At 47.0% G+C, this 17,939-nt stretch overlaps 1 protein-coding gene across 2 annotated transcripts in view; it reads right to left on the bottom strand.

The window, feature by feature from the left end:
- The window catches only part of LOC118507149 (ras-related and estrogen-regulated growth inhibitor-like), a 41,880-nt gene that overhangs the window by 5,143 nt on the left and 18,798 nt on the right, over positions 1-17,939 (bottom strand). The window contains exons 1-2 of one of the 2 annotated variants that reach the window (XM_036045185.1): positions 15,979-16,613; positions 50-676 (exon numbers count right to left, since the gene is read on the bottom strand). In XM_036045185.1, coding sequence (XP_035901078.1) covers positions 50-110 — 61 coding nt within the window. In that variant the 5' untranslated portion in view covers positions 111-676; positions 15,979-16,613. Of the gene's footprint in view, positions 1-49; positions 677-15,978; positions 16,614-17,939 lie in introns of those variants that run through there. The other variant, XM_036045186.1, reaches the window with a different exon arrangement.

Raw genomic sequence — 17,939 nt, 5'->3', positions numbered from 1 at the left:
AAATTACGTTCGATGTACAGCGCCAACCCACACGAACCCACCGACTTACCCGATTTGCCAACTTTGGCACTGCCAATGACGACCACCTTGAGCTTGTTTAAATTCGTCATTCCTACGGTTGTGTTTTCGGGTGGGCCACCGTGCGGGCCACCTCGCGGTCCGGCTGCACTGCTGCTGCTGCTGCTCCCAAAGCCCCGTACTAGCAAAAACTCGGTGCGGCGTAGGTTCAGGCGCTTGCTCCAGCTGTCCGTATGTACGTGTTTTTTGAATTTTCAATTACTGTCCGCCGTTCCTTGTCGTCCGTTGTAGGTGATGCGTGCCCGTGTGTTTCTACACGCTCTGGAACTCTTTCCAACAAGTGACGGGAGGGTGGGGTGCGGGGGCAAGTTTTATGCCTTCCAGGGTCCGAAGCGGATGGACGTTGTCAAAATGTCGGCAGGGTATGGTGAGGTAGCCGGATCGCTGCTCGGTGTCGCCATTTTGTACCGGCTCCCAGTACTCACAGTAGCTGTGGTGTGTGTGCGAAGAAGTGATCGATCAGAATTCGTACCGAGCGCCCGTGTCGTTGCACCTTCTTAATGAGACACGTTCAGGTAATCCGCAACACGGTGAAAAAGCGGTAGTCAAGCAACGTTCGATGGGAAATCGATAGGGCGCGGATAGAACTTTAAAGAAGCTGGATAAAAGAGAGAGAGAGACGGAGAGGATAGGAAAAATGTTAAAAATATTGTTAAAAACAACGCTCCGGTAAACATATGCAAAACGGAATGACCACATCGACGGCAATGCACCATCCAACTGTACGCTTAGACGATCGATAACGATACGATCGAGCTGGAGAATGGCATAAGTAATGTCCCACGGGTTGGCAAAGTGTAACATATTTTAATTAGGGCTGCATTTTCACTCCCATTTTCCATGGGCCTGCGTTCCAGTGTGCTCCATTTCGTCGGAACGGAACGACACGACGTACGGAAGGGTTAAAAATAGTTTGCAATTCTCTGGAATTGAGATGACACCCGGTCTAGCCGACGCCAAGTGTCGCTGGCTGGGAAGTTCCTTCCCTACGTACGGCGCACCGGCGCAGATCGTAGACTGCAATTGCACTCCACTAAGGGTGGGAGCGTCACGGTTGGGGCGCTGGACATGGCTGCAGAGCTGGCCTGATTTTGGTCTGCTGCACGACCGGCAAACGAGGTTACGCTAGCGCACCGACGAGGGATGGGATGTGAAATTTTTGCATAATTTTAATAGATGCGATTGTAAATCTAAATAGCAACAAGCGCACAAAATGCTTGAAGGTGCAGCCAAGATTTACTGTGCTCGTGCAAAGGACGTGAGGGATTGAGTGGAATGCGGGGTGGGGGGTGCTCGGGTGCGGCGGTGAACACTTTTTGGTTCGTTTGGTTGGTGATTTTGGTTTCGAGAGCAATGGGTGAATCCAGGACGTCTTGCAAAGACAGATGTGAACACTGTGATTCGCGGCTGTTGGTTGCGATGGTGCGCCGTTTCATCTTCGACGATCGCGATGGAATTTGTAACGCAACATGCGCTTTTCATGCCATTCCGGACACTCTGCTTGTTGTATGTTGTGTATGCTTTTTTTGTTGTTGAATATTTTATTACAGCAAGAGAGAGAAAATGGCAAACAAATGTGGTGCGTTTACTCGAAGATTAAGACACATCTGAAGAGCGATGCAACTCGATGTTTAAGCAAATGATTTGGATACTTTCTTTTTAGAATATTTCTTGTTAAAAAATGTGTCGCTTTAAATAAAACTAATAATCTAATTTAATTTAAAACAGAAATAATAAAATGGACTAAGTTAAGCCCTGTTTAATACAAAATATTTTTATAAAGTTTGGACCAAAAATTAGACAGATTTTTAGTGTTTTTCATACAATTGCTCTAAATCTCAGCAATATTTCTATCAAACAGAAGAGAAACAGTATGCACCAAAGTAGTTGGAAATACTTAGGCACCTGACTGACCGGTAACAACTGTTACAAATCTTCACAGTCTTCTCCAAACTTCTTTATCTTCGTCTTTTTCTTCTTGTCCTAATGACCTCGTAGGTCATGCTCACCATTTGAACAGCCAAGTCCTCATTACAGGGGGAACGGTACGCTTCGGATTTGAACCCCAGTCCTGCCGTGAGAAGACTGACACGGCTGTCGCCTCTACCACAGGTCAGCCTTAACTCCTAGAGAAAGACGAAAACCTCCACTAGTGTGTGCCGCCAATTCCAATTTTGTTGTAAAATGCTTTCTGATGCAGAAGAAACCTAAGCGAAAGCCTAGAGTTTAATATCTGGTAATTTTATTGTTGTGAATCGTTAATCTATATCTTCTAAATGGTGACAAATATCCGCGGCGGGATGATTAGCTGCTACACACAACTTGTCGTCCTTGTTTTAGATGAAGTCTGTTGAGCGATTTCGTCGACCAAAGAGACTCTCGACTGATCTTATCAGGAACTTGTAGAATTTTTTTGGTAGAATTGGCAAGCCTCTATCGAGCACCATCATGTTTTGTCCAAGTTTTACCGGATCGCCAATGTTCAGAAATAGCTGAAGATAACTGAACACCGTTTAGATCACCCAAGGTCATTCGAATTTTATTTACTTTTCGTATCAAAGACATAAAATTTAATTCTTAAATACTTTTAAATTGTAATTGCCAATATACCTATTTTATAACCGCGACAAAGTAATGTGACTGGCAATGGATAAAACCCCGATAAAACCACCCAAAAACTCAAACAAAGGCTCATGTTTAACAGTGTAGCCCAACATGTGCCTGTTTGTATGTCCTGAATCCCGTCAACGGCCGATGATTTACCATTATTCATAATTGTTATTATCATCATTACGAAAGCTACCGTTGGCGTTGTCGTTGGCCGTACTACCCAAGAAAAGGCGGCATGACATAACAGACGAAATTGGCAAACAAACGAGCGCTCAGTGAATAATCGACCATAATATTATTGTTATTATGTGGGAAACGCAATAACCCAAGGTGTACGTACCCCGGTACAAAATGAAGCAAAATGAGGAATTGAACATCTTGATGGTCGTTTTCTGTTTTCCTGTATCGTGTTTGTACTTCTTGCTGTGTATCTGAACCAGATCCGTACACCACAACCAGATGAGATTGGTTGGGTTCGAAGCCGAGTTCGAATATCTCGCCTTTCGAAAACAAAACAGAATGTAAAATCGCACCGTACACCACGCCTCGGTTTCCGGCTTTTCGTTTCGATGCTGTCCGATTTATCCCGATTGTTGTCCTCCTATCATCACTCAACGTGCGATAAACGAATCGTCCCACCAGACAGTCCCTGGGGCCGTGTGGGTGAGCCGGGACGGGATCGAACAATCGACTTTCCCATTACAAACGATTCCCCCATTAGCGACGAATCCTTGGGCGCATTGCAAGAAATTGCACTCACGTGCACCGGGTCGACGGGGATTCGCGCCAACACGCTAAATGATAAACAAGCCGCCAAAAGGGTACTCTGCAGCGGGGAATGGAAAATGGTTGGTCACCGAAATGAGTTTATTATTGAATTACGCGCACAAAACCGTTCATTAATCGGGGCGGGAATTGAAAATAAAGCCCCGTCCCGTTTATGCCACCATCACCAGTGTGTGATCGGCATACTGCGGCACAGTGGATCGTACAAAGAAAGTTTCAAAGCACATCGCCGAAGGACGAATAAAATGGCCGTGTCTGCAAAACTGCATCAGCAACATTTTACACGGCCATAAACATAAAAATACATGATATGGAAACGCGAAACGCGCGGCGGACACAGTTCCGTTTGCCCGGCTCGATAAATGGCTCGATGGTGTCACATTCCGGTGCGAAGCGCGTACAGTAAATCAGTGAAAAAAATTTTGGTTGGAGTAATAAAAATTAATTAAAATATGCCGTTAAATGGCGCACAGCATAATGCATCATGCCTGCAGCTGTGAATAAAATTTATTGTTATGGACGACATGAGAGCACACAAAAAAAAACGAACCCAACCTGAGTTCCGAGTAATTTACAATGTTGTTAAAAATACTATAATGGATAATTCAATATCGATAAGCCGTATGTAATAAAAGCGACATTAAAGTTTATCTACTGGGAAACCTGGCAAGTGCAACAGTAACAATGAGTCTTTCATGCATGAGTCTCCCAGGGCCAGGTGTTAAAAACAACATTTGCTGTTCAACAATAACCCGAAGTAATACACAGCGTGATACAATTCTCGTTTGGTACCCATGTTCTGCCGTTGCTTCCTCGAAGCGTTCGCTGTGATTCTGTGTGCGTTCGCTAAATGGTTCAGCTTTGGGTGACAAACGCTCCCATAGCGTGGTATGTATCGAACTGCCGGCGTGCATCACATACCCTAACAAGGATGCATTAATTTACACCTGAACCTGAAAAGAAGAAGAACTTAAAACATTTGTGCCAAACATGTACCGCGGCCGTTATTTGGAGGTTCGGTTCAGCGTTCCTAAAGCTTGCAGCATCCTAAAGACCATTCGTTCGAGTCCAACCATTTTCCGCAAACCCTGTCGGTCGGCGAGTATAAATAACCATTTGACGTTTATTTATGTTCTTTTGAAAGTCACATACAGGGAAGCGGTGGGATTGGCTTGCGACACAGGCAGGTCGTATCATCTTCGATCATCCACCGAGCGTTCCGGTGCGCTGCGCCGAACTTTTTAGGGCACACATAATTTATGCGCTCAAATAAGATCAGTCCGAAAAGGTGGGGGAGAAGGGGAAGGAATTTTCAGGGGAGCGCCGGGGTAGGTTTTGCTAAAATTTCAAATTTCTCCAATCACGATCTGCCCAACCACGAAGGGAGCAATAATTTTCCACCAACCTCCTCTCCCCACCCCAAAAAACCCCCGTCCACGAGCTTCCGCTCGTCGCCGGTCGATCGTACTTTCTATTGATCTCGTCGGGATGGTTTATGGGTTCATCGTTGAAAGTTCAACGCCGCCACCGTCAACGTTGGAAGATTGGTGTTTTACTTCCTGTGCAAGAAAAGGCAGGCAGTATCATACTGGCCGGATTGATTGACCGAGCAAAGGGTTGCGTATAATGGAGTTCCGCTAGTTTGATACACCGTTTAATATTGCCTTGCTTTCTGCTTGGTGCAACGGGCACGGTGGGGATACAGAAAAAAGTAATTTGCCAACGGGTGAACCGGTAGAACATTAAATTATGGAGCGTTTATGATGCAGGAGGTACCTCTGTTTAAGCCACCGAAAGGAAAGTGTAATTGATAAGCGTATTATAATGTTTTCCATTATGTATTAAATTGAATGAAAAATGTAAATTGCATGTAGGGTTAAATATATTTCGAAATTATTAGCGGTGGATTAACAAGTCTTATACCAGTCTTCCACAAATAGCTAAGTTTCTTAATGAATCCTGAGAGTTTGTTAAAAATTTGAGAATTTAAGTATTTTTTTCTTGACCTAACGACCTCTGGGGTCATGTCTGCCATTTTTGGGTTACTAGACTTATTGTTACCGCATAGTTTGGATCATCAGTCCTCACTATGGAGGAACGGCACAGATGACACTTGATCCCCGGTCCTGAAGACCGGCGCCATCTACCTCCGGTGAATTTAAGCAATCATTTTAAATAATTGTTCCAAACGTTTGGGTTTCAATCTCCTATCCCTCACTTATTTCTTCTCTATCTCTACCTTTTTGGAAGAATAAAATTGTGTAGGGTCAGCGCTAATAAGGATCGCAGGGCCTGGCTGGAAGGCAATCTGTCTTTCATACAGCAAACACACAGACACATAGAGCTAATATAGCTATAGTTGTGCTGGGTTCGCTCAATATTGGCACACGCTTCAGCAGTTTGGCCACTGAAACTCTCGTATCCGATCCTATTTATTCACTTGTCTGCTCTTCAACGACCTTGATGATCCTTTTATCCTTGTTTGCTGACGTCCACGAGATAAAGCTCTTCTCTTTACTGGCAATACAAGATATGGGCAGAATTACCCTTTGTTGGTCTTTAATCACCCATATCATCTAAGAGTAGTACGGTGGCCGAAGCGATAACCTAGCCGGTCTATACTAGGCAGGGCCGGGGTTCAAATCCAACCCACACCGCCACTGGTAAATTCTAGTCAAGGATAACAGGATAGTCACCTTTGGAGGTTGTAGTGCCAAAGAAGAATCATCTATTTGATTTTGACATACCCGAATCTCATGTTTATTATCGTATGAGTGCTTCTTCTTTCTAATCCGATTTTGTTTTTATTTTATTAAAGACAAACACATTAGAAACATCCCAATGAATAAGTACAATAAGTATGAGTATCATGAAATATTTCCAATTAAATTACAGAATTGAATCGTTTCGGGCAGTGCTTTCGCTTAGGAATTTCCCTATTATCTACTCCGCCAAAGCCGCCACCGGCCATTTGCAGCTAGCAAATGTCCCAAACAAACATTCTTTCACCACCAATCTCAGTGGCAAGTGTCGTGTCGTCGATTTATGTGCTTCATATTAATGCGGTACGGCTATACGTGCGCTACCACCGTGCTCTGGTTGCACACCGATGCACGCCACACTACCCTGTGCTGCCCCAAATGCGGTCAAATCGCGAGCGGCAAAACGCACATTCTATGTGGCGGCCGACCGAAAGCCGACCCACTGTCACCGCTAGAGATTCGTTGTACACCGGCGCCACCGTTACGCTTACGCCGTGTGCTATAAATAGTCGCCATCCGACCGGCTAAAGTGCATCGTTGCCGCGGGAATGCATATGAAAAATTAGAAAGAGTACGAAGGGAACTGGTGGCTAGCGGGGCACGGTGGATATCGCCATACATTTATCGCACCGATAAATATGCTAAATCGAAAGCTAACCCGGCCAGACACCCAAACGGGCCATGGGTTGATCTACCCCGAAACCGAAACGAATCGACTCCTGTCGGTGATCGCGTTCGTCGCTTTCCCGTGCGCACAAGTCTCCCCCTTGGTTCGCCGAAGTGGTTGTGCCGTCGCAACCCCTAAACTCCAACGCCGCCGCCTTCGCGGGGTGCGATTGAGTTGTAGGAGTACATAATTTGCAAATTGAGCGTAATATTTTGCGATAAATCATAGCATTTTGCCTACTCGCGCTGCTGCTGCTGCTGCTGCTGCTCCCTGGTCCGGACGTTCGGGTTTCGGGACGTTGGAGCTTGGATGGATGATGTCTGCACCTCGTTGCCTGCGTTGATTTTATGTTGCATTAGAGCCTTGTTGTGTCCGATGGGGGTTGAAATCGCTCCGGGTGGATCGATCCCTTCAGCGCCTGTGACTCAGGAAACGTAGCCAGGGACCGAGATAGCGCTACGGCACAATGATGGTGGGCAATTTATTATTCGCTCCCGATTCGTTTTCGATTTCCTGCATTGTGCCCGGTGGTGGCTGCATTCACTGGCGTGATCGCTAAGTTGGTCATCGAAAGATCGGCTGCATTTCGGTGCATTTGCCGATCGCGCGGGTGACTCACCCGTGGTGACTGCCAATCGCCACTCGGTATCGTGACCAAGGGGGTAGGATTTTATAATTTGCAATACCCGTACGCTGGCGCTGGAACTCTCGCGCTCTCACCCGTAGGAACCGTAGGTTCGGAATCATTAATTTCACGGTTTAGCTGTGCTACAATTTATGCAATAACAATGCGAATGAAAGGCAGTTTAGCCTCAACTCGACGGCGGCCTAAACGAAAGGCAAACAAAGCACTCATTTTTAGGCTGCATTTAGCTTTTTAGTAATAGTTTTGTTTTTTCCTAGCTTTACTTTCGACTCTGGGTGGCCTTACTGGGGGTGCGCGCGAAATCGTTGCCATTGGGAAAATGCATCCGAACTGCCGAACTGCCCGCAGCCCGCAAGGAAGGAGATAATCTTTAATGAGCTTTTCATTCTTATTTGGCTGTGGGCCAGCTGGAACTGGCATCAGGCTGTTGGCTGTTGGTTTTTCCTCGTCCCGAGCCAATCAACGTTCGTCACGTCCTGCTTTTTGGCATCACCAGTGCCAAAGTGCCTGGGTTGGTGAGATATAAATTCGCTTCTGCGGTGTAATAATAATAAATTAACCTACACCGGGTGAGCGGTTAGGTGGGCCTCCAACCAGCATAGGGAAAGAGAGTCTTGAAACTACAAGCTAGCTGAAGCGGTTAAGGGAATCTTCCCGCTGGCCGGGGAAAACGTTTACTTCATTCGTCAATTAGGATTAAATGGGGTTGATGGGCTTCTTCATTCCAGGCTTCTTGTACGATTATCCCCGGCCCGGGCTAGTGGATGCAGATCGGTTCGAAACAGATAAGACCGATAAGGTCGACGCGATTGCATTTGCACCGTTTCAGGCAGCGGATGTAGCTATGGGCTCAAAACCCAGCGTTGGTGTTTCCGAATAAAAGGCCTATAAAGCGCATTTTTCCCATCCCGGGCGATGGATTGCTGACGATCATCTGTCACGACCGATGGACCGTCGGTTCTGCATCAAGATTGCTGAGCAGCAGCGGGATTGGTTAAGCTTCATGCGATGTGATGTGAAAAGGTCCCTCACCACACACATCCGCAGCCAAGATTGATTATTTATTTAGTGACTGGAATGGGACTATCGGGAATGAAGTGTCAGGGGATGATGCAGGACTAGATAGGGTACCGTCAGGGGATAGTGAAATGGCAGCAACCTGTTTTCCATGCATGCTTGATGCACAGAACGGTGCATTTGGGGAAGTGGTTTTGGGTGCGAAACTTGGAGTTTACTCAATTTAATTTGAGGTTAGGAAGAAGGCTTAATTTAAGATCACAACATTGGCATCGAATCTTGTTGAAACCAAAGCTTCGAGGATCTTATGGACGCCTATTTTCTATCCATTTTTTTTCAAGTTGCTGAATGATTTGTTTTTTCAAAATTTCAAGTAATTTTCATTAGCCTTTATCTTTGAAAAATCTTATTTTGAACGAGGCGGACTGTTATTGAATCTCGTCCAAAACTTTCCAAAGAATCAAGGACTGACTTTCTGGCTTAATTTTTTTTATAGCAAGTTGTTTAGCCAAGAAGAAATTTTAAACATTTTATTTTAAGTTTTAATATATTCTTAGAAAAATCCAGGATTCTCTCCAACGCACACAAATAGTGGAATGGAACCGTTTCTTGTACAAGATTACTGGCGGATTATTAAACGACATGATCGTTCCCACAGTTTTTTTAAGCTTTTAGATTGTTTTTAAGATCAAGGAAGTTAACTATTTAATTGCAAGTCTAAAATAAAATGAGTTTAGACTATTTTAGGTTGAATGAAAATCCTTTAAAAATGGTTTGTTTATACAAACATAGGTGTAACTGATGTTAAGTTAATTCTGGGAGGAGATTTTTTATCATTTTATGGTTGCGAGGATAAATTTATGTTTTGTTTAAAAACTTACATGAAAATGAAAAGAATTTATTTTATTGTGTATTTTCTAGACTTTATTTGATGGTTAAGACCAAAAAGGTTGTACAGCACTGTTACAGGCTGATGAAATACTAACCAAAAGTGATATAAGAGCTTTTCTTCCACCATTCGTTTGCTGTCCATACTCATGTTAGATTGCAAAACATTAATCGATTGAACTAACCACCAAAGGCACATTTTTTAAATCAGCTTAAAATATTAATCGTTTCATCAAATTTGTACAGCTCCTTTTAATTCTTTCTTCACCGAAAAAAAAAAAAAACAATAATCCACACAATCCCCGTGGCCGAAGCCCGTTCGCTTCTCACGAGCCCCATCGGTAGCTCACTCTTTCACTATCCCGACACATCACCACACTGTCCGCAATCTGTCGCGGCGCAAGTTTTCGGTTACATCGCTTTGAACTGTTGTGGGCAGTTCTGGTGTGCCTTGCCGCCTGTGTATGTGTGCTTTTTTTCACTGACTTGGCAAAAGTGGCAAAAGCCGCGCCACCGACGCGCCACGATACTGGGAAACATTGTGTTTGCTTTTTTTCCTTGTTTAGGGCGCACTTTGTCGATTCAAAAAAAAAAGGGCCGCCAAACCGCGGTGCAATGCTGCTTGATGCAACACATTTATCGTTCGCCCCGGTTTACCACCCACCGGGAGGATGTGTGAGGGGAGTGGGGGAGGGGAGGTGGGAAGGACAAGGAAAGCACTTATAGGACTCCTCGGCTGGAAACTCTAAATGTTGCACTCGAATGTATATACATATATGTTTGCTTTCCTAGCCTCCCTCACCTAACCCACATCCCTCCCTCACCCTACGAGCTGCATAAAACGCATCGCCGCTCGGTTCGGAGGTCCAGCAACGGTGTGTGTGCGCTCTGGCCCGCTTTTCTGCACCCGTGTCATTTCGGTCGTTTGACAAATCCGATTAATTGCCAAGGCGTAGACGACGCCGACCACCGACCCGGCCGCGGCTGGAGACCGGAGAAAAGATAGTGAAGAAATAGGATAACTAATACGTCAAAACGGCAACACGGCCGGCCGGCGGTCCATTTATAGAGCGCGCGCGCGTCGTCGGTACGCTATCGGACCGATATCCTATCGCAGCGCGATCGGCGTGAAACCATTTTGCGTTATGATGGTTGCCCGTGGTTTTTATTCACTGCCTGTGGCTTGGGGCGAGAGTTGGCTATCGCGTGCTCCACCGGAGAACTATAATTAAAGCAGTTTTTTGTTGCCTGTTGTTGTTTGCAGGTTGGATTTGCAGATTGTGTTAAATAATTGGAAAGAAGAGAAAAATAAACCCTTGCACAACCATTTGTTGTGGGCAAGTTTTGGGAACCGGGTGCGCAATTTATCGCTCCACTCAGCGAGTTCCGCCCTGTTTTAGTTTTGGGTGCCGGGAAGACAGGTGTTACGGAGCATTGGGTGGAGCTCGACACACGTGTGTTCCTTTTCGGGGGGGTTATTGGATGGAAATACAGTTTGTTCACTGGTGTGCATAGAAAAGAGTCGAATAGGTTTATAAAACAAATTAAATAAATGTCAACTACGCTACAAAAAAGGAGATTGAATTCACAAATCAATTCGGAGAGCAGGAATGCGGTGTTTCATATGATATATGATACCTGTTGCAGTTAGAATAAAGTTATTAGAAGAGACCAAAGTCAATATTGTTAATTGGAATGAATCTGTTGATCTCCTGAGGTTGAAAACCTGCTCAAGAAACCCAGTGTTCTCATCTCTTTCACTTTCAGCGGACATCGTACCCAACATCGCCAGGCATCATTTGTTTGCGATGATTCGGCAAACCATTAACAATTCACTTCAAACCATCAATTTTGTGGTGACTTTTCTAACCGTCCATTAGCCTCGGTGCGAAAGTGATTTCAATTCGCATCTGCTTTGCCGTGCCGAATGCAGACACTCTCACACACACACATTAATGTTCACAGGGTTGTGGAATTCCGGCGTTCCAGCGTTCCAAGAGAATGTCGTGCAAACGGCGAGACCCATCATAAACCATCGGCTAATCCTGCCGACAAATGGCAGCCGGGGTTTGGGATTGGCAAGCAAATAAGCGGCGAGGGAATCGTTACGGGGGGATTCTTGCAAACGCTCCCAGCCGGTTGCAGGCCTGTGGGGTGGCCAACTAGATTGAAAACCCGGGGCCGGTTGCGTGTTCCGACCGAGCTCTTTTCTGTGGCGCAGAACCGCACAGTGCGCATTTGTGCAGGATGACGAAGCGACCGATGTTGTGCCACATCGTTCAAAACGCGATCTGCATGATCACGCGCGGTGACAGCTAGCTGCGAGTGGAAGCTTAGCGAAGGATTAAGGGATCGCCCTCGGGAACGCGCGTCCCCAGCGCGATCGTCGCCGGGGTCGTGGTCTTTGCCGCTTGGATGCCGTGCTGGATTATTATTGTCGCCTGGCCGAGGCAAGCAAAACGGATCGGTGGACAAACCCGGTGCTCCGGGTGATTGAGACATGCAACGGCCGGGCGCCGATGGAGTCCAGGCCCCGCATGATGTAAGCAGACAGCTGCCACTCGCACCAACACTCGGGGAAAACTTTCACCGAATGAAAGGAAAAGTTGGTGAACTTTGGCGGGCAGCACGTGTGTGTGTGCTCGCCATGGGCGCCTGCTCGTTCACCCATCTAACTGGTTACGGCATCCTCTGCTCTCCTTTCCACCGGGCTTCGGGTTAGCTAGCTAGCTGGCTGGCTGGCTGGCTCAATCCTTGCACCCAGCGGAGGTTTGCTCACCGTGTTGTGGGGGTTCACTGTTTGCGATCAGAAGGATTCGCTCGGTTCGCTTGTTTATGTGTTTATTTAATTTTTATTGCACCCAGCTAATGCATCACTGGGCCAGACCGACCAGAAATTGCTACGATGCACACAAAGACGACACCATCGCGATCCATCTCGCTTGGCGCTTAGGGCATATTACGACGATTTTGTCTGCTCGCTTCTCTCTCTTTGTCTCTCTCGCTCGCTCGCTTTTCGCCTAATTTATACGATGCACTACGGGGTTTTGCACTCGGTTGATTGCTTTTTGCAAAGTTCGCAGCAATTTGACACACCATAAATCAGGGTTCACTTGTTCGCTTCGCTACGATCGGCCCGGCCATCCGCCAGCGTGGGTACGTAATTTAAAATTGCTGACTTATTGCCCGGGCACACGTTGTCGATCGTTTCCCCGTACCGCGGCTGATTCATCATCTATGCTCCCGGTTGTGGCGAGGGCAGGTGTATCGGGTGTGGAATTGTGTTTTTGTTTTGTTTTCCATTTTGTCCTGTGAAATCTAACACACTGCAGGCGTTTAACCCGGGATAGTATAGCGACAAAGGGAGGACATTCGTGGAAAAAACTGTGGTGCTAGCAGTGCGTCTGCAGTTTAGTGTAACGTCCGGTGATGTCATAGGCATTAAAATAAATAAATAGTTTACCGATAGTGTGAGAACGCAATTGAAGAGTGCACGATATCATTTACAGCAGAGAAGGATAATCCTAGTTACATATTTGGCCCTTTGAAGTTTTGATGAGGTATTTCGGTATTTTGGTTGAGATTCAACTGTCACGAAGTTACTCGAGTATCGAGTATTTATACAATAATGGGGCATACTGGATGTTGACCGGATAACGAATCCTTGGCTTGACTCCAGGGTAAACGAAGTCCGACAGCCAGTATTAGCAGGATCTCGTGAGGATGTAAGGCTCAAAAAGATGGCGATATGCAAGACTTTTCACCGTATCTTCAAGAAATAGGATTTCTTTAGTCTAAAAATTTTCTATCCTTACCTCCTATACTTGTTGGAAGACCTATTAACGTCATGAAAACGTTATAAGCAGATAACGACTAATTTATTTGACCAGAGTTCTCAAACAATGAACGTTTTTCGACGCAAAAGCTCTCATAATCCTCTTAATACTACCCCAAACAACTACTAAACCGAAGCTCAGACGACTAACATCCCAACTTCCTTCATATCATTTCCACCCGCATGTCATTGTACTCGAGTTCTGTTTCCGTTATGGCCATCTGTGGCGCGGATCGTTAAATCGTACGGTTCAGGAAGTCGGCCCAAGTCTGTGCCCGAGTGCGTCCGGACTAGCACTGACCGACAAAGAACCCGGCTGTCATAACACAGAACACCGACCAGAACGAACGGCGCATAACGCAGAATCGGGAGGGAATTTCGATCAAACAAATCGCCCACACGCACAGACTCTTGGCTCCGTTCCGAGCTCCAACGAGCGAGCGAACGGTGCTCGAAACAGTAACACAGTCATTCGCCCACGTGCGTCGAATCGAGCTTGCACCGGCTTCGTACCGATCACGAGACCATCGTACTCGAGTATAAATAATCTTCCATGCAAACCAACCCACTCGCTCCAGCCCGTCCGAGGCCGGTCAGATTTCCGCACTTGGTCCGCACGTGGAGCGGGCAGGAGAATTTGTAATGTCAAGCTGGAAGCACATCGGTTGTAAACACGCTTCACACGCGGCCACAGCCCACGTTCACGATCATCGCGACCGACGGCGACCACCGGCACCGGAGTCAGCTTGCTGGAGGCACCCGGAGCAAAGAAGCATCACTTCTGGAAGTACGTGTCCCTTGCCTGCGGCATTTGCGGCTGCTGTGCTCATCATTTGCGTGCGATCCCGGCAGGGGTACATCTCAATTTCACGGGGCATCCCTTGGATTTGGCTGCGTGATTGTATTTTATCTTGCAACTGCTTCGATTCGCGCCGGCAAAAAGGGTCATTTGGTAATTGGATCGAAACCACATCAATTCTCCCAGTGCTCGGTTCGGCCGGATGAGGGAGGGAAAACATTCTCAATTATCCACCCAGCAGGAAACCCACCGAGGGAAGGAATCGGATACACTTCTGTAATCGCGCATCGCCCTTATGCCCTCCGTGCGTGCGGTGAAAGTCTTGCCACCCGAGGTGGACAGAACGCGATGATTATCCCTTCATCTTTTCCGCTTCCATTGGTCAGGGAAGGATTAGCGATGCATGCCCCGTCATACGCGGACCGACCGCAATGGCGCAATGCTAAATATGCTTTAAAAAAAGGACGCGACTCTAGCAACGGGATTTGGCACAGCAAGAAGAAGGAAACGAATTATAATCAAGATCTACACCCGCACCGGGTAAAATGGGATTCGCATTCTTTCATCCACACTCGATTAAGTTTTAAACCCTTTACTCGGAGCGACCCAGAGCCCCCTTGTCGGAAGCGAACAGGAACCCTTCACCCAACCCAACTATCTTGTCCCTGTCGCGGGCAGACAAATCGCACCGATTAGCAAAACTGAGCGAGTAGATAAACGGGGGTGCCCCGTCGTACCAGATGCAAGCGCACCGGGCCAGATCATCATCATCATTGGCCGTGAGGAAATCATCTTAAGCTCGCTGCTCGCGCTTCGCATTCGCTTATATTGCCGCACATGACATACGATGCTGGTGCGATCGTGCGATTAAACGAGCATTCCTCCATTTCCCGGCTCACACGCACTCACACGCGGTGTGGAATTTCGATTGGATACTTCCTGATGTTTTTCCTCACCACTGACCGAATGACCACGAGCGGGACAGGCCGAGATGGGTGTCGGTGGCGACAGCATGGTCGACCCCGTGGCGCCAGGTTTTGTCTCGATCTCATCCGTTGTGCACTGGCCACGGTTGGGGTAGCTGTGTCTAGGGTAGCCTCCGGATAGGGCGAAAAAAAAAACGGCTCACCGTAGCGTGTGTAACAAGACGATAGCTTGGGGGCACAATGCTGTCGTTTAATTTTGTTTACGGTCGTTAAGCCTTCCTTTTTCGTGTGAGTGCAAGAATTAATGAGTATTGTTCTAGGCTGGAGGCCGGACCGATCGGGTTGTGGGTGAAGTTCGTGTTACAACCGCAACAAACGAGGGACCGAACTCCAATTACGGGCATGACAAGTGGTTTGCTCATTATTCTCACTGTAGAACGCTAACGGAAAATTGAGCAAATGGAAGTTTCATCTAGTTGTGTCCAGCTTTTCCGACTATGACGTATTCATTCGAAAAAAAAGAACCAACGCCATTTCGTTCACCAACACAAGTGACACTGGTGGACGGTACATGCAGGTTGATGGTCATCAGTTGACCTCAAACAGGTAGGGTTGCACGCCGGAGGTACAATCCTATGACCTACAGAATAACAATAAACAACCGAAACTCTACCATGTTTACGCACAACACCGTCTGCAAGGAAACTTGTCGTTTTTACTAAAAAATGCACTAAAAACAACTTCAGGAAATGACATTGCCTGGCAGGTGGGATCAACTACGCGTACGGCTAGACTAGTGTTAAGAGTAAAACAATGGCAGACATGTTTCACTGGAAAACACTCCACACAAAAAACACAAAGAGATAGTTGTAGAAAATGGACGACAAGAGTCCGGAAAAACAGCGCACTTGTTATGACTTACCAACTTTTATCGCAAAACTTAAAGTAATTAAAATAAGCTCACCTCACAAACGTTTCTACGTCCAAGATTTTGGCTAATAGTTTGATGGGACAATTCTCGCAAGCAAGACGCACTCTTCAACACTTTCCTTCCTATTTCACCCAAGTCACCAACTCTTTGTTTAACACACCAACTATAATCCTTTGTCACCGGGGCGTTCCTGGCGTCTGGAAAGGGAACTTTGTAGGAAGCAAGCTCACCCTCCCACACTAACGTGAGGAGGAACTAGCACCAGCAAGATTTGCACCTCGTATTCGGAAGCCTAAACCGTGTGTATGCACTTTCCGTCCAACCGTCGGAATTCACTCTCACTTCCACTACGCACAATTTCAGCGTATTTGCATTTACGGTTGACAAAACTGAATAACAGCAACGGCAGGCACCGTTTTCGCTTTCGCTGTCGGTCACCGTTTTGCCCACCTTTTTTCGCGCCCTTTCAAACCGAAACCTTTCTCACGGTTGCACCACGGTTGGGCATTCTGGATGCTGCATCAGACACAACACGCGCGTGTGCAGGAACAGGAAATTTCGTCCAGCCGGTTGACGATCGAGTGAAGTAGCGTGCGAGATCTGTCGAGGTGAAGCAGCCGACTTCAACCACCATCGTTCGCGAACTGCGCAAAACTGAAATGCGTGTTTCGCGCGGTTGGATCGCGATCTTCGCGCTCAGTGATCGCGAGAGAGGCCGTGCTACTCGCGAGAGAAAATGAAAAACAGGAGGGAGAGAGAGAGAGAGATTAGCCGTGATTTTCGTGAGGAATTTGCTCTGTTGTGTTTGTATCTCTTTCTCGCCTGCCAGCTGCTCACTCACTGTTTGATGGAGCGTGAAGGGGTGAATTTTGTTCGGGGGGTAGTTCCGCATGAAAATATTTGGAGCTTGAAAAAATTAAGAAAATGAAAAATGTTCGATTTTTCGTCAGAGTCCTCAGGAAAGTTCTCAGAGTTTTAGGTTAAAAAAAGCAAAGCGCTTGGGGGATAGATCTTTCAGCTAGAGCTGAGCTTGTGTCTGGTTGTTTTTCTCTCCGTGGAAGCACGATCGCCGCAAAACAGTTTTACTGGACACTCTCATTTTATGCTGTCCACCTATGCCTCACAACGCAACACGAGCATCGTCAAACTTCTTTCCACTCAAAGTGGTACATTAAGAGCTTTCTCTCGACGGCGGCAGTCTCTCTACGCACGGATGCTGACGCTGACCCGTTGGGAGTCGGCCTCACTCACCCCAGTCTCAGATGTTATGAAAGCTTTCGTGGCGTACGCATTCCCAACCACTCGAACCCTTCTTCTCAACCCCACTCCTCCGAGCCTGCTTCCTGCTCCCTGCCGGAAGGTGAGATGACGCAGTCCCGGGTACGAGTGATCGTGGCGTCATTCGTGCAAAAAAGCCTACCCAGTTCAGTAGGCCTCGGTGAAAATCGAAAATGATGCACAATTCATCACCAGCCCCTCCTCTGGGCCGCTACCTCGCACCGCTATCACGGTACCTAACCGACATCAAGCCGACCACCGGTGGCGATTCTTGAGGATCGCTCCGGCTAATTACCGCTCGCTGATGCCACCTTCGACGACGCAGTCGCAGTACACTATTGCCACGGTTGGATAACCGTCACCGTGCGGGATTCATCGAAAGCAAACGGACGAACTGCAAAGACGAAACAGACACTCCCGAACCGTTCAGATGGTCTACCATCAGGTGAAGTGGACAATCTCCTTCACCGTGGCTGGCATGCGCACGTCGCTCGCGCGTTAAAACAGCACCATGTTTCGGTTATGTTTCTGTAATTTGAGGTCTGCACCGAGAAGCCGAAATTATCCAGCGCTCTCCAGCGGGAACCAGGCGAACGCACATTTGGTTGGTTGTTGGTTGGCTTGAGTAAGACACCGCGGTGTTGATATGCACTAATGAGACAGTTTTGTTCGTTACGAGCGTTTAATGGCCGGCAATGTGCAGTAATTTGGAGTCT

Source organism: Anopheles stephensi, chromosome 2, assembly GCF_013141755.1.
Source record: "Anopheles stephensi strain Indian chromosome 2, UCI_ANSTEP_V1.0, whole genome shotgun sequence".
NCBI lineage: Eukaryota > Metazoa > Arthropoda > Insecta > Diptera > Culicidae > Anopheles > Anopheles stephensi.
This window is presented reverse-complemented; position numbering and strand designations above follow the sequence as displayed.